Source organism: Penicillium roqueforti (genome assembly GCF_015533775.1).
Source record: "Penicillium roqueforti strain LCP96 04111 chromosome Unknown scaffold_22, whole genome shotgun sequence".
NCBI classification, from domain to species: domain Eukaryota; kingdom Fungi; phylum Ascomycota; class Eurotiomycetes; order Eurotiales; family Aspergillaceae; genus Penicillium; species Penicillium roqueforti.
Window position 1 is genome coordinate 69,638 of NW_024067586.1, and position 18,130 is coordinate 87,767.

At 49.7% G+C, this 18,130-nt stretch overlaps 7 protein-coding genes across 7 annotated transcripts; 5 read left to right on the plus strand and 2 right to left on the minus strand.

Moving 5' to 3' along the window:
- Positions 1-640: 640 nt before the first annotated feature.
- Positions 641-2,824, plus strand: LCP9604111_7262 (uncharacterized protein; the record flags this gene model as incomplete). Its single annotated transcript, XM_039075275.1, has 1 exon — positions 641-2,824. The coding sequence occupies one exon, from the start codon at positions 641-643 to the stop codon at positions 2,822-2,824; it is 2,184 nt and encodes a 727-aa protein (XP_038926653.1).
- Positions 2,825-3,350: 526 nt separating this feature from the next.
- LCP9604111_7263 (protein-lysine N-methyltransferase) lies at positions 3,351-4,674 on the minus strand (the record flags this gene model as incomplete). Its single annotated transcript, XM_039075276.1, has 4 exons — positions 3,351-3,472; positions 3,536-3,671; positions 3,723-4,277; positions 4,441-4,674. 4 exons carry the CDS (start codon positions 4,672-4,674, stop codon positions 3,351-3,353), a joined length of 1,047 nt encoding a protein of 348 aa, XP_038926654.1.
- Positions 4,675-4,950: 276 nt separating this feature from the next.
- LCP9604111_7264 (40S ribosomal protein eS24) lies at positions 4,951-5,639 on the plus strand (the record flags this gene model as incomplete). The annotated part of the gene is made up of 3 exons (XM_039075277.1): positions 4,951-5,027; positions 5,235-5,482; positions 5,563-5,639. 3 exons carry the CDS (start codon positions 4,951-4,953, stop codon positions 5,637-5,639), a joined length of 402 nt encoding a protein of 133 aa, XP_038926655.1.
- Positions 5,640-8,020: 2,381 nt separating this feature from the next.
- On the minus strand, positions 8,021-9,539 carry LCP9604111_7265 (uncharacterized protein; the record flags this gene model as incomplete). Its single annotated transcript, XM_039075278.1, has 3 exons — positions 8,021-9,175; positions 9,240-9,347; positions 9,402-9,539. 3 exons carry the CDS (start codon positions 9,537-9,539, stop codon positions 8,021-8,023), a joined length of 1,401 nt encoding a protein of 466 aa, XP_038926656.1.
- Positions 9,540-12,281: 2,742 nt separating this feature from the next.
- Positions 12,282-13,793, plus strand: LCP9604111_7266 (PPIL4 family peptidylprolyl isomerase; the record flags this gene model as incomplete). Its single annotated transcript, XM_039075279.1, has 4 exons — positions 12,282-12,361; positions 12,433-13,133; positions 13,184-13,380; positions 13,437-13,793. The coding sequence occupies 4 exons, from the start codon at positions 12,282-12,284 to the stop codon at positions 13,791-13,793; spliced, it is 1,335 nt and encodes a 444-aa protein (XP_038926657.1).
- A 397-nt stretch (positions 13,794-14,190) lies between these two features.
- LCP9604111_7267 (UDP-N-acetylglucosamine diphosphorylase) lies at positions 14,191-15,826 on the plus strand (the record flags this gene model as incomplete). The annotated part of the gene is made up of 3 exons (XM_039075280.1): positions 14,191-14,904; positions 14,965-15,699; positions 15,755-15,826. The coding sequence occupies 3 exons, from the start codon at positions 14,191-14,193 to the stop codon at positions 15,824-15,826; spliced, it is 1,521 nt and encodes a 506-aa protein (XP_038926658.1).
- An 872-nt stretch (positions 15,827-16,698) lies between these two features.
- Positions 16,699-17,734, plus strand: gisB (putative zinc knuckle nucleic acid binding protein; the record flags this gene model as incomplete). Its single annotated transcript, XM_039075281.1, has 6 exons — positions 16,699-16,753; positions 16,804-16,839; positions 16,908-16,919; positions 16,975-17,016; positions 17,074-17,192; positions 17,255-17,734. The coding sequence occupies 6 exons, from the start codon at positions 16,699-16,701 to the stop codon at positions 17,732-17,734; spliced, it is 744 nt and encodes a 247-aa protein (XP_038926659.1).
- Between the last annotated feature and the right edge of the window lie 396 nt (positions 17,735-18,130).

The window sequence follows — 18,130 nt, forward strand, 5'->3', positions numbered from 1 at the left end:
GGCCTCGCGACCTCGCGAACGCTGGGGCTTATCTCATCCCGGCTAAATTTGGGTATCCATCGATCTCCGCCTCCTCGAATTAAAGGGACTCGATAATACGGAGTAGTCTGTGATACCTCGAACCTACAAAATCTTCTGATGATCAGTCCTCTCCACACACTCAGCTCCCCAAAGGGGCCACATTCTTGACATGGATCCACATAACTATGAGGATCTCAGCATTCCTACTCATTCACGCGCCTCCACCACCCTACGCTGCTGCTGCGGCCACAATGATTGTGCTTTGCTCGAGCATAACAATGTAGCTCTTGAGGGGTTGGAGAAAGACCTCGCGACTGCTGCTAGGCTAGGTCAGGTACGTCTCTTTGTCGAATTAGTTGCCCAAATCATGTGGGTATGACAACACGCCAAGCTGTTTGGAGGCTGGCTGAACCATGCATGTTCGATTTGATACATCAGCTTATCCTCATTCCTCGCGGAACACTCTGTATCTCATTACTTCTGTTCTCCTTTACTTCTTCATTTCAACTACTCGGACTGCACATTCTGCATACCTTGTGCACACCCCACATGATTTGGAATCAAATGGCCACCCTTGGATCACAATCTCCCATTCTCTCTTACTGTGTTGGCGTCCGTCATGGCCACCTTTCATGATTATACTGTCAAGGCAGAATGTTTGGAGCCATCATCACTGACTTTTGCCCTACAGGCCTTGCTCCACCGTCATGAAAGCTATATGGCTGAAGCGGAAGAGGATCGTCATCGTTTGGTCGGCAGCATTGAGGATCTAGAACGTGAAAAGCAACAAGTTCAAGCAGAAAATGCGCGCATCATCGAAGAGAATCGCAGTTTATTAGAGCAACTTGACAGTCTGAATCAAGCGGTCACCGAGTCTGACAACCATGTGAAGTCCCTAACAGTTACTTTGGAGAAAACCGAGTCAGATTTGCGAAGATTGACAGTGGCTGCAACGCGGGCCGTAGAGCTCGAGGCGCAACTAGCTCTCATGGAGACGGAGCAGTCTAAGCTCCAAGAAAGTCTTATGTCGGTGCAGGAAGACGAGAAATCGGCCGTCCAACGGTGGAGAAAAGCAGAGAGCACGCTGCGAGACCTTCACGATCAAGTCGACCGTATCGAGAGAGAGGCACGCGAGGAGAGGGATCGACATACTGAGCTCGTCCAACGCATGGAACGTAAGAGGGATGTGGAGCGCGAGCTAGACAATGCAGCGGGACGTCTCAAGGGTGCCGCCGCAGCCTCCGAACTCAACCGCAATGCAGGTGGTACAAACGTTGTCTCTCGTTTCGTTAAGGACATATTGCAAGACAACGCCAATCTGCAGGTTGGGATTATGGAGCTACGCGACATGCTTCAAAGCTCGAATGAAGAAGTGCAAAATCTACGGGAACAGGTTATCTCTCATCAGCCCCTGGCCGGCGTCGATGGTGACAATACACAGCCAAGGCCTCCTCCCATCACGCTGAGCGAGGAGCTACGAGCGAAGGAAGAACGACGCGTCTCTCAGGAATTGCACATCCATCATCATTTCCACACACCAACTCCAGCCCCAACTACGAAGAAGGAAAAAAGCACGCTCAACCGTCGCGTGAAGAAACGCCGCGCCGCTATGGGAAGCCCGGCAGTGCTGCATTCTGCGACGCGGGCCAACTCGCCTCGAAGAGCCATTCATCGCTCCCAGTCATCTGGGTCCTCTATGTCAACCATTCTATCGCAAACCTCTGTCTCCATCCCACCCTATTCATCCTCCCGCCGCTGGTCCTCAAACTCGCGTGCTGGGGATTCGCTGGCAAGCTCTCCTCGGTCCACGTTCCGGACGTCATCGATATTTGATCGTGTTGAACGTGGCCCTGATTTCTCACAGTCTACCAGCCCTGATAGCACCGTGTTCTCTTCCCCTTTGATGCAGACACGGAACCTGAAGGGTCTTGATATGCCATACCGCCCAGTCGGTGGCTTTGATAATCACGATGCACCCGACGATCTATCTGCATTTGATAATGATTTCTACAGTCGCCAAGACTTCTTTAACACGGGGGATAATCTCATAAGAGAGCCGGCTATCCCCGAGGAGTCCGAACCATCTCCACCAATGTCATACTTCTCGCCTATGGGTGAACCACTGACGACCACTGATGAAATTTTTACTATGCATGTACAGCCATCTTCCTTGCGCAGATCTTCTTCCCATGACAGCTTGCTCTCCATCTCCGTTGCTGGGATGGACATTCATACACCCACAAGTCGCCACAAGCGAATGGGAGACTGGCATCCCGGCATGCGGATCCCTCGGCGCATTTTGTCACCCAGTGTCGAACTAGTGTTAACACCCCCGGTAATCTCAACTCCGGCCGTCACAGCCGATCGTGCAAAGAGCTCAGAGTATACATCCCAGTCATTGCTTGCTTCCATGGCTGCGGGAAACAGCACGAAGTCCGACACGGCATCCGTTGTATCCACCGACAGCACCAGCACCCACTCAACCGCACTTCATGGGCCCGACAAAGTTAAGTTCGGTCGCCGCGTGGGAGGCTGGGTCCTAGGCCGTTGGGGCATGGCACCGGTCTCATCTGAGAGTGACTCGCAAGATCCGACAGACTCATCGAACACGTCTGTGACATCGTCTTCTGCGTTTGAGCCCAAACCTCGTGACCCGCTAGCTCACCGCTTCAGATTCCCAGGTGTGAATCAGAAGGGCCCGATAATGGGCTTGCGCCCTCCACCTGCTGCTCCAATCTCTATTCATGCAGAAAGCATAGACGAGAATCTGCTGCGAGAGAGTCTAGCTGAAGAGAATAGCTAGATTCCTCGCGGTCTAAATATCTGCACATCCATTGTTTTTTAGCGTTTACACTCGTTTTAATCTTGCATTTACTTTTCTTTTGTTTACTTGTGCATCCTCGTTCGGTTGTTGCATTTCTTGGATTCCTGGTTTGGGATGGCGCGAGTTGCGATGATACCCATGCTTTCGTCTTTGGTTTCCTAGAATTATCTATATTATACGATGTACACTCTTTGGTCATTTTCACAATGTGTATTTTGCAACAGGATCCTGTAGCTTAGAGTGGTTTTTCTCGGTGTCTTTTATGCTTATTTTTGAAGGATTTTGATAGGGGACTGATATATACACTTCGTCGAGTGCCTCGAGACAGTTGGAGTTTTATTCGTCAAGATAATCAACTTGAACAGTTTCGCATGGAGTTCCCTTGGAGCTGGTTATATACTGTGACAACAAGTTTCATGCAATAACTAACTTTTGAATGATTTGCATGATATCACCTTCCCTATTCATACTCATGGCCTCGTGATGTAAACTCAGTTCAAGTTGCTTATTTCGACCGCGAAATCCGATATGTCCGGAGCGGGATGCTGGTCGAATGGAAGAAACCCGTCTGGTCTTCTGCTGGTGTCGATTCGAATGGGAGGGCCTCAAAAGCGAGTGAGTTGGTTTCTGTTGATGTTTAGTTGCGTAAGGCATGACCATCAACGTCCATGTATGAACTTCAAGACTCACCACAGGCATTTAGAAACGTGCGGAAAGTATTTTCATTGCGCAGGCTAACCGCAGTGATGAATTCTTCAATGTTATAGTTCTCAAAAAGATCCTGCACAGTAGACAGGAGTGAGGGAACAAGGTCGGTATCATAAACCTAGGTATGTAAGCAAAAAAACCTAAGTGAACAGCTCATAAAGACACTCACTAGATCAGCACCGAGAGCAACATCGAACTTCAGCCCTGTCCCTTCCTCACCCTCATCAGAGCCCAACCCAGCAAGATCCCCCACCTTCTCCAGCGGAGTTCCCCACTCCCAGACAGCAGGATAAATAGGAATGGATTCACGCCCATGCAAATTATGCTTGACACAAGCACGAATATTATCAACAAGTGCGGGCTCACGATCAGTAGCAACAATAGAGCGCACACCAAGATGGCGTGCACAAAGAAACGACAAGAATCCCGTGCCAGCTCCCAGTTCGATAACGCGTTTACCGCGCACAAGAGCCTCGCCCGCCTCAGACGCCAGGAACGAACCGAGGTGCAGAGCAGCCTCCCATGTCCGGTTACCTGTAGTTCCAGCGTACAGAATCACGCCGCGCGATTCAGAGGTCGTGACGGTACGCTTGGGACAATTTCCCGCGCTGGATGTTGGCGCTGTGTACTTGACTAACGACAGCTGCTGCGCTTGCTGCAGGGCTGAAGGTTTCGGCTGTGAGACTAGTGTGCTCCAGCTTTCCATGAGATCATCGTTGATCTCCTGTATTTGGGGGAGATCAGAGGTTAGATAGGTGGAATCAAGGAATATAAAAGTGGGTTTTGGTTTTGTATTGGTGTGAGGTGGATGTATATGGGATAGCAAAGGAAAAGATAGGAAGTTCAAAATGCAAAATAGCATAATACAAACAGGTGGACAGGCATACATCCTCCTCGGGGTTGATAATTGATTCCTCGATGCGTGATATAAGCTGTTTCAGCACTCGGCTTCGGTATCTGTCCGGTGGGACGGGGAAGACTGCATTTTCGTTGAACATGCGCTCGTATAGAGCTGTTTGCACAGCTGGCTGAATCAGCACAGGGCCTGGTGGGAGGTCCAGTTGCTGGAGCTCAACCAGCTGGAAGTATTGCGCCGCTAATTTATCAATAGAGTCGGTCATGACGGTCGGATGAAGACTAATGAATGAATTTGATACCATAGGAGATCGATATTATTGGAGCCCGGGGAGGAGAGTGGATGAGTCAGGAATGAGATAAGCAAGGGCTGATCAATACATTATGCCTCAGGCAGAAACCGAATTAGTCATATACGCCTGAGGCAAATAGCTCAAACAGGCTAGCGTCTACCCTAGCCGAGCCCACACCACACGAAAATTGAAAGTTCGACATCCCCAGTGACCCCGTCGACACTTCCTCCATCCAACGCACACACCAAAATGGCCGACTCTCCCGTCACTCTGCGGACTCGCAAGTTCATCCGCAACCCTCTGCTTGCCCGCAAGCAGATGGTCGTGTAAGAACCCCCCTGATTTTCCCCCTCGTATTGGATCTGTGTGTGGGAAATGCATCGCAGGCGCGCAATATGGAAATTCGACAACCACCCAGCACAAGAGAAAGAGAAAGAGAAATACAATCGGACCGCCGCAACACACACAGAATCAAGCATCGAAAACCCAAAAGCCAGAAAACCCCGATCTGACATCTTTTCGCGAATATCTAGGGACGTCCTCCACCCCAACCGCCCCAACGTCTCCAAGGACGAGCTCCGTGAGAAGCTGGCCGATCTGTACAAGTCCAACAAGGACCAGGTCTCCGTCTTCGGTTTCCGCACACAGTACGGTGGTGGCAAGAGCACCGGCTTCGCTCTGGTCTACGACTCCTCCGAGGCCCTCAAGAAGTTCGAGCCTCACTACCGTCTCGTCCGTATCGGTGCCGCCAACAAGATCGAGAAGGCTTCCCGCCAGCAGCGTATGTCTTTCTCTTCGTCTCTGCGATTATCAATCGCAAACTATGATGGCATGTGCATTTTTGCTAACCTCCTCCTACAGGCAAGCAACGGAAGAACCGTTCCAAGAAGTTCCGCGGTATCGCCAAGGTCAAGGGCCCCAAGAAGAGCAAGGATTAAACGCCTCATCTGTAACTATTCGCACGATTCAACATGGACCGATGATGCGGCATGGCGCGATGGGAAAGATTATGGCGGTGGCGGCTTTGGCTCTGGAGTTTCCCACCTGGTTATGGCTTGTCTGGACCCAGGTGCGGTCGGTCGTGTGTGGGGGGAGTGGTTTATCTTCCTTTTCAGCGAACATCAGACTAAAACCCAAAATGATGCCCGTTGAATGGTGAAGATCGTGGATACTCTTTTTTCTTCCTGTGCTTGTTGGAGCTGGTGATTCCCGAGAAAAAAAAAAGGCCTGACGATCCCCATGGAAATCTAAAACAGGGCGTCAGTGTTGTGGTTCTCTGTTTGTATGTTTTTTGGGGAGGGGATCATCAGTCTTCGTGAAGACGGCCAGGGTTATGAGAATCCGGGCTTCGGCTGTTTGCCCGGGATGAAATTACATTTTACTTGTTTCTCTTCACTCGGTCTGGCGGTCTTGTAGACTGGACTTGTATACGGGGCCATGATGTCTAGATCTAGTGTAGTTGGATTTCCAGACTGTAAAGTGAAGAACCTCTGCCGTGTAGTCGAGGCTTGGTCTATATCAAGCCATGCCCTCCACGTTATATGCTTCAAATGCGGAGTACATACTTGACACAACGGACGGTTGATATGGTAACAGTTAACCACCTTCTTGCCTACATCAATGAATGCCACTACTATATCAATACTAAAACCAAAAAGAGTGAAATAATCATGGCAGCCCCTTGGCCAAAAGCCCAATCTAATTCCTCAAGAACCAAATTTCCCAGTAAGCATTCTAATCAAATTTCGTTATTTCGGAGATAAAATCTGGGAAAATACTCCGCCAAAGCATTAGTTAGGTTACATAGGCAACTTGAAAGTTATTGTCCGAGGCGCTAAAGCCCTAATTCAGAGCGAAGTCTCACACTATAACAGCGAAATTGCATCTGATCATTGCCTGGACAATCCAACACTTGTGATTAATTGTGATTATAGTCATGGCACTAACTAACTAGCTAGGTATTTATCCCATCCAGATATATTTCGTAAGAAAAAGACGTACCTAGTTACTAGTTAGAAGAGAACCAGTCTTTCTATCCGACTCAAAAAAAAGAGTTAAAAAGCCATACATACAATGCAGGAACAAACTTCCTAAACCAAACCATCACATCTAGCAATGACAAGGCCTCGAAGCAACACAAACCAGCCGGCGGGAGGCTGTGTAAGTATATCCCTCGGGTTAGATCGCTTGTACGATGGGACAGATTACACAACCTAGAACGAATTCCCTTTCCTGAAATATTCCCATTTAGATTTCATTTCCCATATGGAAATACCACTTATTAATTCCACGTGGACTTGTTTCGTCCGGGATACTAGTCGTCTGACTCGATATGTAGATACGCATCTGCTACCGTAGGATTTCCGAGCCAAGGACCCAGACACGTCCATGTCAGGGTTGTATACGGCATTCTGGGTTGGATCATTGTATCACTGCATCCAAGCCAAGGGCGGAAGTCAGGAGTCCGTCGATGTACAGATTTATGTGCTATTTTCTGGTTAAGAAGGATCTCGGAGGGCACATGGGTACATGGATAGCCCTAGCCCGTGCTTGTGACTGTTGAGGATGGGGGACACATGGGGATGGGGTTAATTATAAGTACTGCTTTATCAGGGGATCTGATTGTATTAGGTGCTAGGTTGAGATATAAATACTTGAGTAAGTTGTAAAAGACATTACTTTCGAATAGACCGTAGAAGGCAAATAAGGAACACGCTTGGAAGGATTGCTAGAAGACAGAAGACTAGAATCAACAAGCTCTCCCAAGTCATTCGTCTGGTTGAGACACATATCACGGGCAGTGGAGAGTTTCTCATAGTAACAATAGAAAGTCATTTCACGAAAGACTAAACACACATGGCATGAAAACAAAAGCATATTTTTGCAACAGAAACTGATCCACAGATATGAACACTGCATAAAGCCACTCGGTGGTATTAGGGAGTAATCTTGATGGGTGTGACAGGATGGATATCTCATCATAATCCCCCATTGGATGTTTTTTTTCTTCTTTTGGATGAACACAGGCAAAATAAAAAAAGAGGACAGAACGAGCAATAAACCAAAATAGGACAGAAACATATTTCATAAACAGACGCGAGAAAGACATTAAGTGTGGGCGGAAAAAAGGCAGATGTAAACGGCCTTGATATGGGTATCTCTTTTGTGTATCTTGTGGGAAAGAAAGAAACGACCAAGAGACCGACCAGGAAAGAGAATAGGAAGCAGCGAAGACCAAAGAATAAACAATCAAAGCCCAAGAATTCGATGGGCAAGTATAACAGCGATACAATGACACTAATGACATATTGAACTCAACTCAATATGCTCCCTGATGTCCCAGCGGTGGAACAGGAGAACGATGGAGACTATCAAGCGATCGCCCATAATCAGACAAATCTTCAGCTAAAAAATCACAGGGCAGACCAACCGTCGAGTCCACATGTCGAACGCGGTTGTATGGCAAACCATTAACAAGCGTCGGCCCCGAGCAGCACACCTCGGTCTCGGCAACCCTCGACTTCCTGCGATCACCGCCCACATACCCATACACATCGGGGCTGCAATTGGAATTCATCACGACAAGACGACGTCCTAAGCCGCTATCACGGGAGAAATTGCGTCCCATACGTGGATCGGGCGTGTTGTACTCGCCCACGAGAGTTCCCTCTATCATTTCCAGGGCCGGGTAAGGGGGGTTTGCAGCGGAGGGGGCCATGGAGCATGGGGCTAAAGGAATAGGGGAGTGGCCGTCCGCAGTTGACATGGGGACGTATCCGAAGAGGTCGGGTGTTCCCGCGTCTGAGTCGCTTGACTTAATGCGTGTTGGGGGGTTAACGTTGTAGCCACCGTTTCCTGGGATGGTGTGCATTGGTACTGTGCGGCCGTCTGGGGAGGGTGCGTACCGCGAGTTCCAGCTCTTTACGTCTGAGGCTAGGGTCATACCTGAGAGGCCATCTGGCAGGGTTGAGAGGTTGATGTTTGGCTGCAGCTGGGGTTGGCTTCGGCAGGTTGGGGGTGTTGGGAGGGTGCGGTCTACGGCATCCGTGTAGGACACTGTCATTGCCCCTGTTGATTGGGGCATGTCGGGGGATATGTCTTGGCCTGAGAGGACGAAGCCATATGCAGCATGGTTGCTTTGTTCTTCGAAGAACTCGCCGTTGGGTCTACCATTGAGATCCCAGGCGCGGTTGCTCCATGCCGCGGTGCCATAGTCGAGCATTGCTCCCGAAACGCTAGGCATAATATACCCGTGCGATGTCTGGCCATGGTAGTGGGCTGACTGATTGTCATAAACGTGGTCCATGCCGACGTGTTGCCGGGAGAAGTTGGAGTGGATATCCAGCTCGTATTCTTCTCGCTGGTATGGAACCCGAATTTGAGGGGAGCCCATGAGGATTGACCTTCCCCCACCCTTGGTTCCATAAAATCTAGCTGCTTCTCTAGCAGCGTCTTCGGGGGCCAAAGAGTTGACCTATCAAAAGAAAACCAGGTCAGTGTGACTCTTTCGCTGTAGATATTGTGGACTCAAGACTCACTCGTATGTACTGGCATTCGGTAGCTCCAACACTACGGCAGCTGGAGCAGGCAAGCCCATTGTTGAGGTCACCGTTGCACTTGATCTTTCGCTTTCGGCATCGATTGCACTAGTGGAAGAGGGTTAGAAGTGGCCGGGTGATCAAGATGGAGAGAACACTTACTGCCACTAGGGCTCGCTTTCTCTGTTTCCGTGGCTTTTCCTCTCGCTCTACGAGAGTACTGCGCTCCTGTTTGGCCACACGCATTGACCGAGCCATAGAAATGGTCGAGTTGCGTCGGACTTGGTCTAGTCCGGGCATGTGGTCGTATGTGTGATCCATTGATATAGCAAAGAACAATAACCCGTTCGCTGCTCAGCAGAGTAGAGAAGATTCAAAGGAAAAGGGCACTGCGAATGCCTACAAGTGTTTATGAAAAGAAGAAATAGAAAAGTAGAGAATGAAGGATGTCTCTGGGAAATAGGGCTAGATTTAAGCCATGTTTTGGTAACAATCGGTGTGATTGATTGCCTTCCTTTTTTTCATAATATCAACATGATGCGATATTTTTGCCCCCTGCTTTTTTCTCTATCTATGTTTTATTATTATTCTATATATGCTGGCTGTGTGTTTAGATCCATTTGGGGAGAGCGAAGACATACAAAGTACATAGGCCAAAAGTACCCTGGACCTGGTGTCTTTTCTTTTCTTTTTCTTTTCTTATTCCTTATTTCTCACTTTTTATTTCTCTTATTTTACCATCTCGTATCTCTATTCTATTATTCTATTTTTTTCTAAGGGGAAAATGATATGCAAAGTTCCGCTTGCCCAGATTTCCCCCAGCTACCCCCATATATGAAAGACAGAAAATGTCCCCGGCGTTTTAAAAAGAGGTTTCACAAGGTAACGTCACACGGACATGACCAGATAGCCATGACGAGAACAAAGTGCTCCGGTAGGTAGTGTTTCAGCCAATTTGAAGGCTTCTTTCTTTTCTTTTTTTTCGTCATGTCTGGAAGAGGAAGTAGTAAGATCCTCAAACTTGGTGTATCTCATCTTCCAAGAGATAGAGAAAACGGGCAACTGCCGAGCTACTGTTTGCAGATACTGCGGGGGAGAATGTCCCGACGTCCCGTGGAAAATGTTTGCTCGATAGTTCTGTATAGCTGCAGGTCAAAATAGCCCGTTCTGAACTCGGACATCGTCGAGGTCTGGAACATATACCTAGTCTTGCTATCTTGCAAACGCACGTCCTAGAGAAATAAATAAAAAATAATATCAAAAGGAGAACAAACGCCTGTCTGAGGATGCTTCAAATGTCTCAATAGAGAAAGAGAAGAGGGGGAAAAAGAAAATATAGGCAAAATCTCTCTCATGACACCTGTCAACTTTGACAAGCGCACGAGTTGGCCCCGAGCCAAGCGCGCTCTAGAAAAGTCCAGGGATCAACGATCGAAAACGCTGATCGGCGACATGGGGGGCGATTCAGCGTTCTTTAGCGCTTCCGGCACGCAGCTAGATCGAAATGGAAGGGGGAAAAAAAGCAAATCAGGCCCATAAAATGAGAATAGTCCGCTGTACTTACCCAGTGTATGTAAGTACGCTTGTGTTATCCATACCAGATCTTGATCATGATCGACGCTAAAGCTAAAGCCTAAAAGGGGATCTAGAAGTACTGAAATGCATGAACATCTAGGACACTTGCAAGGTTCGCACATTGCTACTTGGAGCTGATGTGGAGAGAAATGGGTATGACATGGGGCAGATAATTAGAAGGGGTTTCTCCAAGATTAGTATAGTAAACCCTAGTTCTAACTCGTCCACCTTGAGACATTCGGTGACAGGACACGACAAGAGACATAGAGAAAGAGAAAGAGAAACCAAAAACAGTGGGGAAGGCAATCAAAGTCTGGGTTTCAAATACAAATCTAGACCTGGAGTCTCCAGCAGGTGTTTAGACAAGTTCCGGCAGTTCAAGGTTTGACGATGCACGACATCCGGGGGGAAGTAGGAATTGCGAAGAGTTAGGAGAAACAAGCCCTAGCTACGCCAGCTGACTCTAAGTCGGCTCGCCAGGAACATATGTTGGGATTGAGACTGGCTTTTGTTGCAGACGATACGGTGGAGGCAACCCCTGGCTGCTGACCGTAGCTGCCTAGATCGAGAGAGGGCAAGTGGCTGGGCTGGGTAAGAGGCTCATTCACGATTGATCATATCCTACCCCACGTGTGTGCTTCTTTCCCAGAAGTTGATGTATGGTCATAGTGATGATACCCGTTGGATCATGATGCAGGAGGCCGCCCGTTTCCCCTTCCCACCGTTTCTGCTGTGGAACGGCTCACGGGGGAAGCTGGTGCTGTCCTAGCAATAGGAGGACCGTGTACTTCCTGTGGAAGCTGCGAGACGGTGCCATGATCTTAGTGGGGAAAGAGATACATAAAAGACAAGACAGCACAACAGGGTGTGGCTTGGTCTTCCCAGGATTTGGCCAGTGACAAGTCAGTTACTTGCCAAGAAGAGATGCTTCTTTTGGTTGGGCCTGCTGGTGCATGAGGGATATAAGCACGCAAACAGTTCAAACCTAGAATCTCAGAATCCCAGGGTCGATCAAGGCCCTTAATAAGATCCGCTGCACGTCGATCTCAAAAGCGTAAGGTTATATCCATTATGGCCCAACGCGGACATTCGGAAGATATGCCGCTCGATTGACAAGCATCGTTTCACAAGTCTCCCGGGTCGATCATCCGGAGAGCCCTAGAGCTGTTGCGCAGCACGCACCCGTCGGTAGATTCGTGCAAGAATCCTTTTATTGGAAAAATCGGGAGAGAAGAGAAAAGCAAAGAAAAGACAACACTGCAAGAGGCTCAGTTCCCTCCGGTTGGGGATCCCCGCGGGCGGTGATTGGTCGAAGCTCCGACGATCTTCTCTCGTGCATTTCGCATTTCTCGGGCTTTTACATTCTCTCCCTACACCTCTTCATACCTCTCTCATTTCGAAATTAGTTTGCCCTCCAAGGTTCTCGTCCAAGCGCCTAATTCGGTATCTTACACCCGATTCCCCGCCATGAGCGCGCTCTTAGAGACCTCCCTAGGCGACATTGTAATTGACCTGTTGGTCGATGATGCACCCAAGGCGTGTGACAAGTGAGTGGCTCCATTCCTTGGCTTTCCCAGTCTGCTGAACCTGAAACTAAGCTCATTTTGTGTGCTTTTAGCTTCTTGAAGCTATGCAAGCTCAAGTACTACAATTTCTCGCCCATCCATAGCGTCCAAAAGAACTTCACCTTCCAGACCGGCGACCCGCTCGGCCCTGATGCACCTGAGAGTGATGGAGGATCTTCGGTTTGGGGTCTGCTGGATGGACCGTCGAAAAGAACATTTCCGCTCCAGGCGTCGCGCACGTTGAAACACTTGGAGCGCGGCACGGTGAGTATGGCGACGGTACCGGCGAAGAACGACCCCGACCAACGGCTAGCCGCCAGTCAATTCATCATTACACTTGGAGACAATCTAGATTATTTAGATGGCAAGGCCGTGATTTTCGGCAAGGTCGTCGAGGGCTTCGATGTCCTAGAGAAAATCAATGAGTCCTTCATTGACGACCGAGGTCGACCGCTGAAGGATATTCGCATCCGTCACACCACTGTGCTTGATGATCCCTTTGATGACCCACCGAATCTAGTTGAACCACCTGAAAGCCCGGTGCCCTCCAAGGCCCAATTAGCCACGGTCAGGATCGCGGACGATGAGGACTTGGATGATGATATGGATGAAGAGGCTATGGACAAGCTGCGTCGCGAGCGTGAGGCTCGCGCGCAGGCGCTGACATTGGAAATGGTGGGAGACTTGCCGTTCGCCGACGTCAAGCCGCCAGAGAATATTCTTTTTGTCTGCAAGCTTAACCCGGTCACACAAGGTTTGTCGCATTCCCACACGGAACCGTGAAATTATGCTAACCGATGCTAGATGAGGATCTGAATCTTATTTTCAGCCGCTTTGGAACTATATTGTCTTGCGAGGTCATTCGGGACAAGCGCACTGGTGACAGTCTACAATATGCCTTTATTGAATTCGAGGAACAGAAGGCCTGTGAACAGGCCTATTTCAAGATGCAGGGTGTATTGATTGATGATCACCGGATACATGTGGATTTCTCACAGAGTGTAAGTGCACCTCATCACCGCTCATCTCCTCCGACCAATATGCTAATACATCCCAGGTATCCAAGTTATCCGAAAGCTGGCGCAATTCCACCGTCACCAAGCGCCGACAGAGAGGTGGATTTGGTGGTGTTGCCGACCTTGAAGCGAAACGACAATACCGAGAGCTAGACGAGGCGCCCATAGATGAGGATGATGCTAGATATCTGTTTGACAAACGAAACAAGAACAGGGGCGCTCCAGCTCCGCCCCGCGAGGCTCCGTCAGACCGCACTCGCGGTCGTCGAGATCGAGGGAGTCGAAGTCCCCGTCGTGAACAGGATCGATACCGTCGTCGATCCTATAGTCGGAGTCCACAGAGGGATTCACGAAGAGATTCACGAAAAGAACGAAGCTACAATCATCGTGGACGATAGTAGTCAAATATCCCCTATTCAAATAAACACAACTTGCACCATACGGAGTACATATCCACTCAACTTCGCCCCTGTAAGCCAAGGCCCCGCTTCAGCTAGCCTATTAATTTCCAGTGGGCAGGTCTCACTCGGCGCTCGCTAGCGACTTTCTTGTATGGGTAGCTCGTTAATATTTGCCCTTGTAGATCCCTAAAAATAAACTGGAGCCCACTAGACCTCCTAATAGTCTGGGATATATTATTAGCAAACTGGAGTGTACGGAGGTTCACTAAAGGTACTTAATCAGCTTGAGCTTCACCCCACGTTTTCTAATTTTTAGTTACTTTTCTCCTTCCTTCTCTTCCTCATTCTCCTCCCAATTTATTCTACTTCTCTCAATCTCAAAATATCCTCCAAAATGGCAGGCGTAATCAAAGATGCTATCAACAATGTTCTTGGACACTTCCATGGCACCACTCCAGAGGTTCCCCGTGAACCCTCCGCGGAAGAGTTCCAAGCACTACAAAAGAAATACACAGACGCTGGACAAGGGCATGTCTTCACTTTTGTCGACGAATTGACCCCCGTCGAGAAATCACAGCTCTTCCACCAGCTGTCCAACTTTGATCCCGCTCGGATCAACGAGCTGGCCGACAAGGCCCTCAACCCTCCTCCTGCCGAGCAGGGAACCGTGACCCTCGAGCCCCTCCCCGAAGTCGCCACAGCCTCCATCCTCGACTCCGACCCCTCAGATATTCAGCAATGGTATGAAGCCGGCCTGAAGGAGGTGGCAGCGAACAAGGTGGCCGTGGTCTTGATGGCTGGTGGGCAGGGTACCCGGCTCGGCAGTTCTGCCCCCAAGGGCTGCTTCGATATTGGTTTGCTGAGCCAGAAGTCCCTATTCCAGCTGCAGGCTCAGCGTATTCTCAAGCTGCAGTCTCTCATCGGCGGTCAGGATGTCGTCATCCCTTGGTACATTATGACCAGTGGTCCTACACGCAAACCCACAGAGGAGTTCTTCGAGAAGAACAACTACTTCGGTCTCGACAAGAGCAATGTTATGATCTTCGAGCAGGGTGTTCTGCCTTGTATCTCCAATGATGGCAAGATTCTGCTCGAGACCAAGGGCAAGGTACGTAGTATACAGGCATAGCTCAAACGCGTGTAGGAAATTTGTTGACCCTGAATATAGGCCGCTGTGGCTCCTGATGGAAACGGTGGAATCTACCAGGCCCTAGTGGTCTCCGGTGTGCGGGAGGACATGCGCCGTCGTGGCATCGAGCACATCCACCTCTACGGAGTGGACAACTGCCTTGTCAAAGTAGCTGACCCAGTATTCATTGGCTTTGCAGCCTCCAAGAACGTCGACATCGCGACCAAGGTGGTGCGCAAGCGCAATGCTACCGAGTCCGTGGGCCTGATCCTGTTGAAGAACGGCAAGCCCGACGTGGTCGAGTACTCTGAGATTGACAAGGAGACTGCCGAGGCCAAGGACCCCAAGCAGCCCGACGTCCTCAAGTACCGTGCCGCCAACATTGTCAACCACTACTACTCCTTCCGGTTCCTCGAGTCGATCGAGAACTGGGCGCATCAGCTGCCCCACCACGTGGCACGCAAGAAGATTGCCTGTGTCGATACCGCGACTGGTGACATTGTCAAGCCTGAGAAGCCTAACGGCATCAAGCTGGAGCAGTTCGTCTTTGATGTGTTCCCCATGACACCGCTGGATAAGTTTGCCTGCCTTGAGGTGCACCGTCACGACGAGTTCTCGCCTTTGAAGAACGCTCGTGGTACTGGTGAGGACGACCCTGATACCAGCCGCGCGGATATCATGGCCCAAGGCCAGCGGTGGGTTGAGGCTGCTGGTGCTATTGTCATTACCGATGGCGAGGCCGTTGGTGTTGAAGTCTCTCCTCTGATCAGCTACGTATGTCTCTTTTTCTCTATATCATTTCCCTGGTCACAACTAACATACATTACAGGGCGGCGAGAACCTGGAATTCCTCAAGGGACGGGAAATTAAGGCACCGGCTATCCTGGAGCGGGAAGAGTAGATCAGATGGGATCTAACCAGTCGGATCTCGCGGAGATCTCTTTTGGAACGAAGAAATGAATTGCATTGTGACACTTTTTGGAGAATGGATCTACTGAAAGAATGTAGGGTAAGGAATTCGTAGAGTATTCAGAGTACTAGTGTTCAATATGAGTAGAACATAGAGGAGGAGATAGAATACCCCGTACCTACATACACTAGACTGTGTATAGAACGCCTGGAGTAGCAAAGCGACGCCTTACGCAATACGGAAAAGCCCGGGAGCTAAAGCCGTTTGACGAGTTTGTCCTTTTTCCACTTTTCCTCTCTTCTTTGTGTGCATTCTCTTATTTAAAAGAAGTTGGAGCTGTTGAGAGAGGTTATTGAAGTTGTTGAGAGTGTGAGTTTCTTCTATTTCGTCTTTCTGTCTATTTCTTGGCTTTTTCTTTTCTGTGTGGTTCCCTCGTGTCCCACTTTTTTTTTTCCTCGAGTGGGCTGTCAGAACGTGCTTGCTTTTCTCCAAGGGTTCTCAAAAAGCTGACAAAAAGTGACCATTTAGATTTTTACCAGGATTTGAAGAGTTACCGTGAGGGTGAGTGAGATCTGAGGGTGTTTATTCGTTCGCCGAGCTCGTGCTCTCCCCCGCCGATCTACGTCTTCCCCTCTTTCGCCTGAAATTTTTGGGATTGGCACGTTATGCGATTTTGCTGGACTCGGACAACGTCGGATATAATATGCACTGGAATTGGAGTCCAAACAAGGCTCGACAACGCATGATGGCCAGACAATTCGACTACCCCGGCAATGCAGGGGAAGACGCTGCTTATCGACGGAGCTATACCAAACCATAAACCCGGCACCGGGCTGACTTGCGATGGATAGATTACCGCCAGAATGATGTTGTCTCGTCGCGCATGCTACAAGTGTGGCACCATTGGCCACTACGCTGGTTAGTATAGCTGGAGTGCTATATCTGGGATCAAACTAATTCCTCGGTAGAGGTCTGCTCTTCCACCGAGCGTCTCTGCTATAACTGTGCGTGAATATCTCCCCGAGAGGTCATAACCTTATCTTACTTGGCGCTAATTTGTTTTATCTCATAGGCAAGCAGCCCGGTATGTTCAACCATGAGTCATAATACTCAAAACAAGCTTCTAAGTCTTCATATAGGCCACGAGTCGAGCGCCTGCCCTCTGCCCCGTACCACCGAGAGTAAGCGATCACTCAATATCAACTGTGCTGCCATCGCAGGTTGCTAACACCATCTAGCCAAGCAGTGCTATAACTGCCAGGGCCTCGGTCACGTCCAGGCTGACTGCCCTACCCTGCGCCTGAATGGTGGTGCCAACAGCCGCTGCTACAACTGCAGCCAGCCCGGCCACCTTGCCGTAAGTTTCATCCCCTAAGCCCAGGTCTGCAACCTTTGAGGCGGTTACTAACTCTACTCCAGCGCAACTGCCCCAACCCCACTGCTCCCGGAGCTGGTGCTCCCCCTACCGGTCCCGCCGCTGGCCGCGGTGCCGGTGGTGCTCGTGGCGGTTTCCAGGGTGGATTCCGCGGTGGATTCAGTGGCTACCCCCGCGCCGCAACCTGCTACAAGTGCGGTGGTCCCAACCACTTCGCACGTGACTGCCAGGCTCAGGCCATGAAGTGCTACGCCTGCGGCAAGCTCGGCCACATCTCGCGTGACTGCACCGCGCCCAACGGTGGTCCCCTCAGCTCCGCCGGTAAGGTCTGCTACAAGTGCGCCCAGGCCGGCCACATCTCCCGCGACTGCCCTACCAACGAGGGTGCCGCTGCTCCTCTCGCTGCCGTTGAGGTTACACCCGTTGCTGCTACCCCCGTTGTGGCTGCCCCTGCTGTGGTCGCTGTTGAGACTGTCACTGAGGCTAACGTCCCTACTGCGGCTCCTACTACTGCAGTCGCTTAAGTGTGTTCGGTCCTATCTCTCCACCGTGCATTTGCTATTGAAGCAATGCCTGGAGTTCCTTTTCTTCCTTGATTCTGTACTACGGTCACTTTCCCTACACCTCGATCGGTCCTTTCTCTCCGCCTTTTCTTCCTTTGCATATATTTAAATCACACCCCTTGTTTTGGGAACGAGGTCTGGTTCTGGACCTTAAAAAACAACAGCTTTTGATTTCCTTTTTTCACCCCCTTTTGGACGTTTGGAACTCGTTCTTTTTTTACTTATTTTTTTTTATCACCCTATCATGTATACGACGAACAAACAGAAAAGGTTGTTTTTGTTTTTCGCGAAGCCCTCGACTTGATTTCTCAAGTCTTAACGATTGGCGTCTGTTGTCTATTCTCATGGATTATCTTT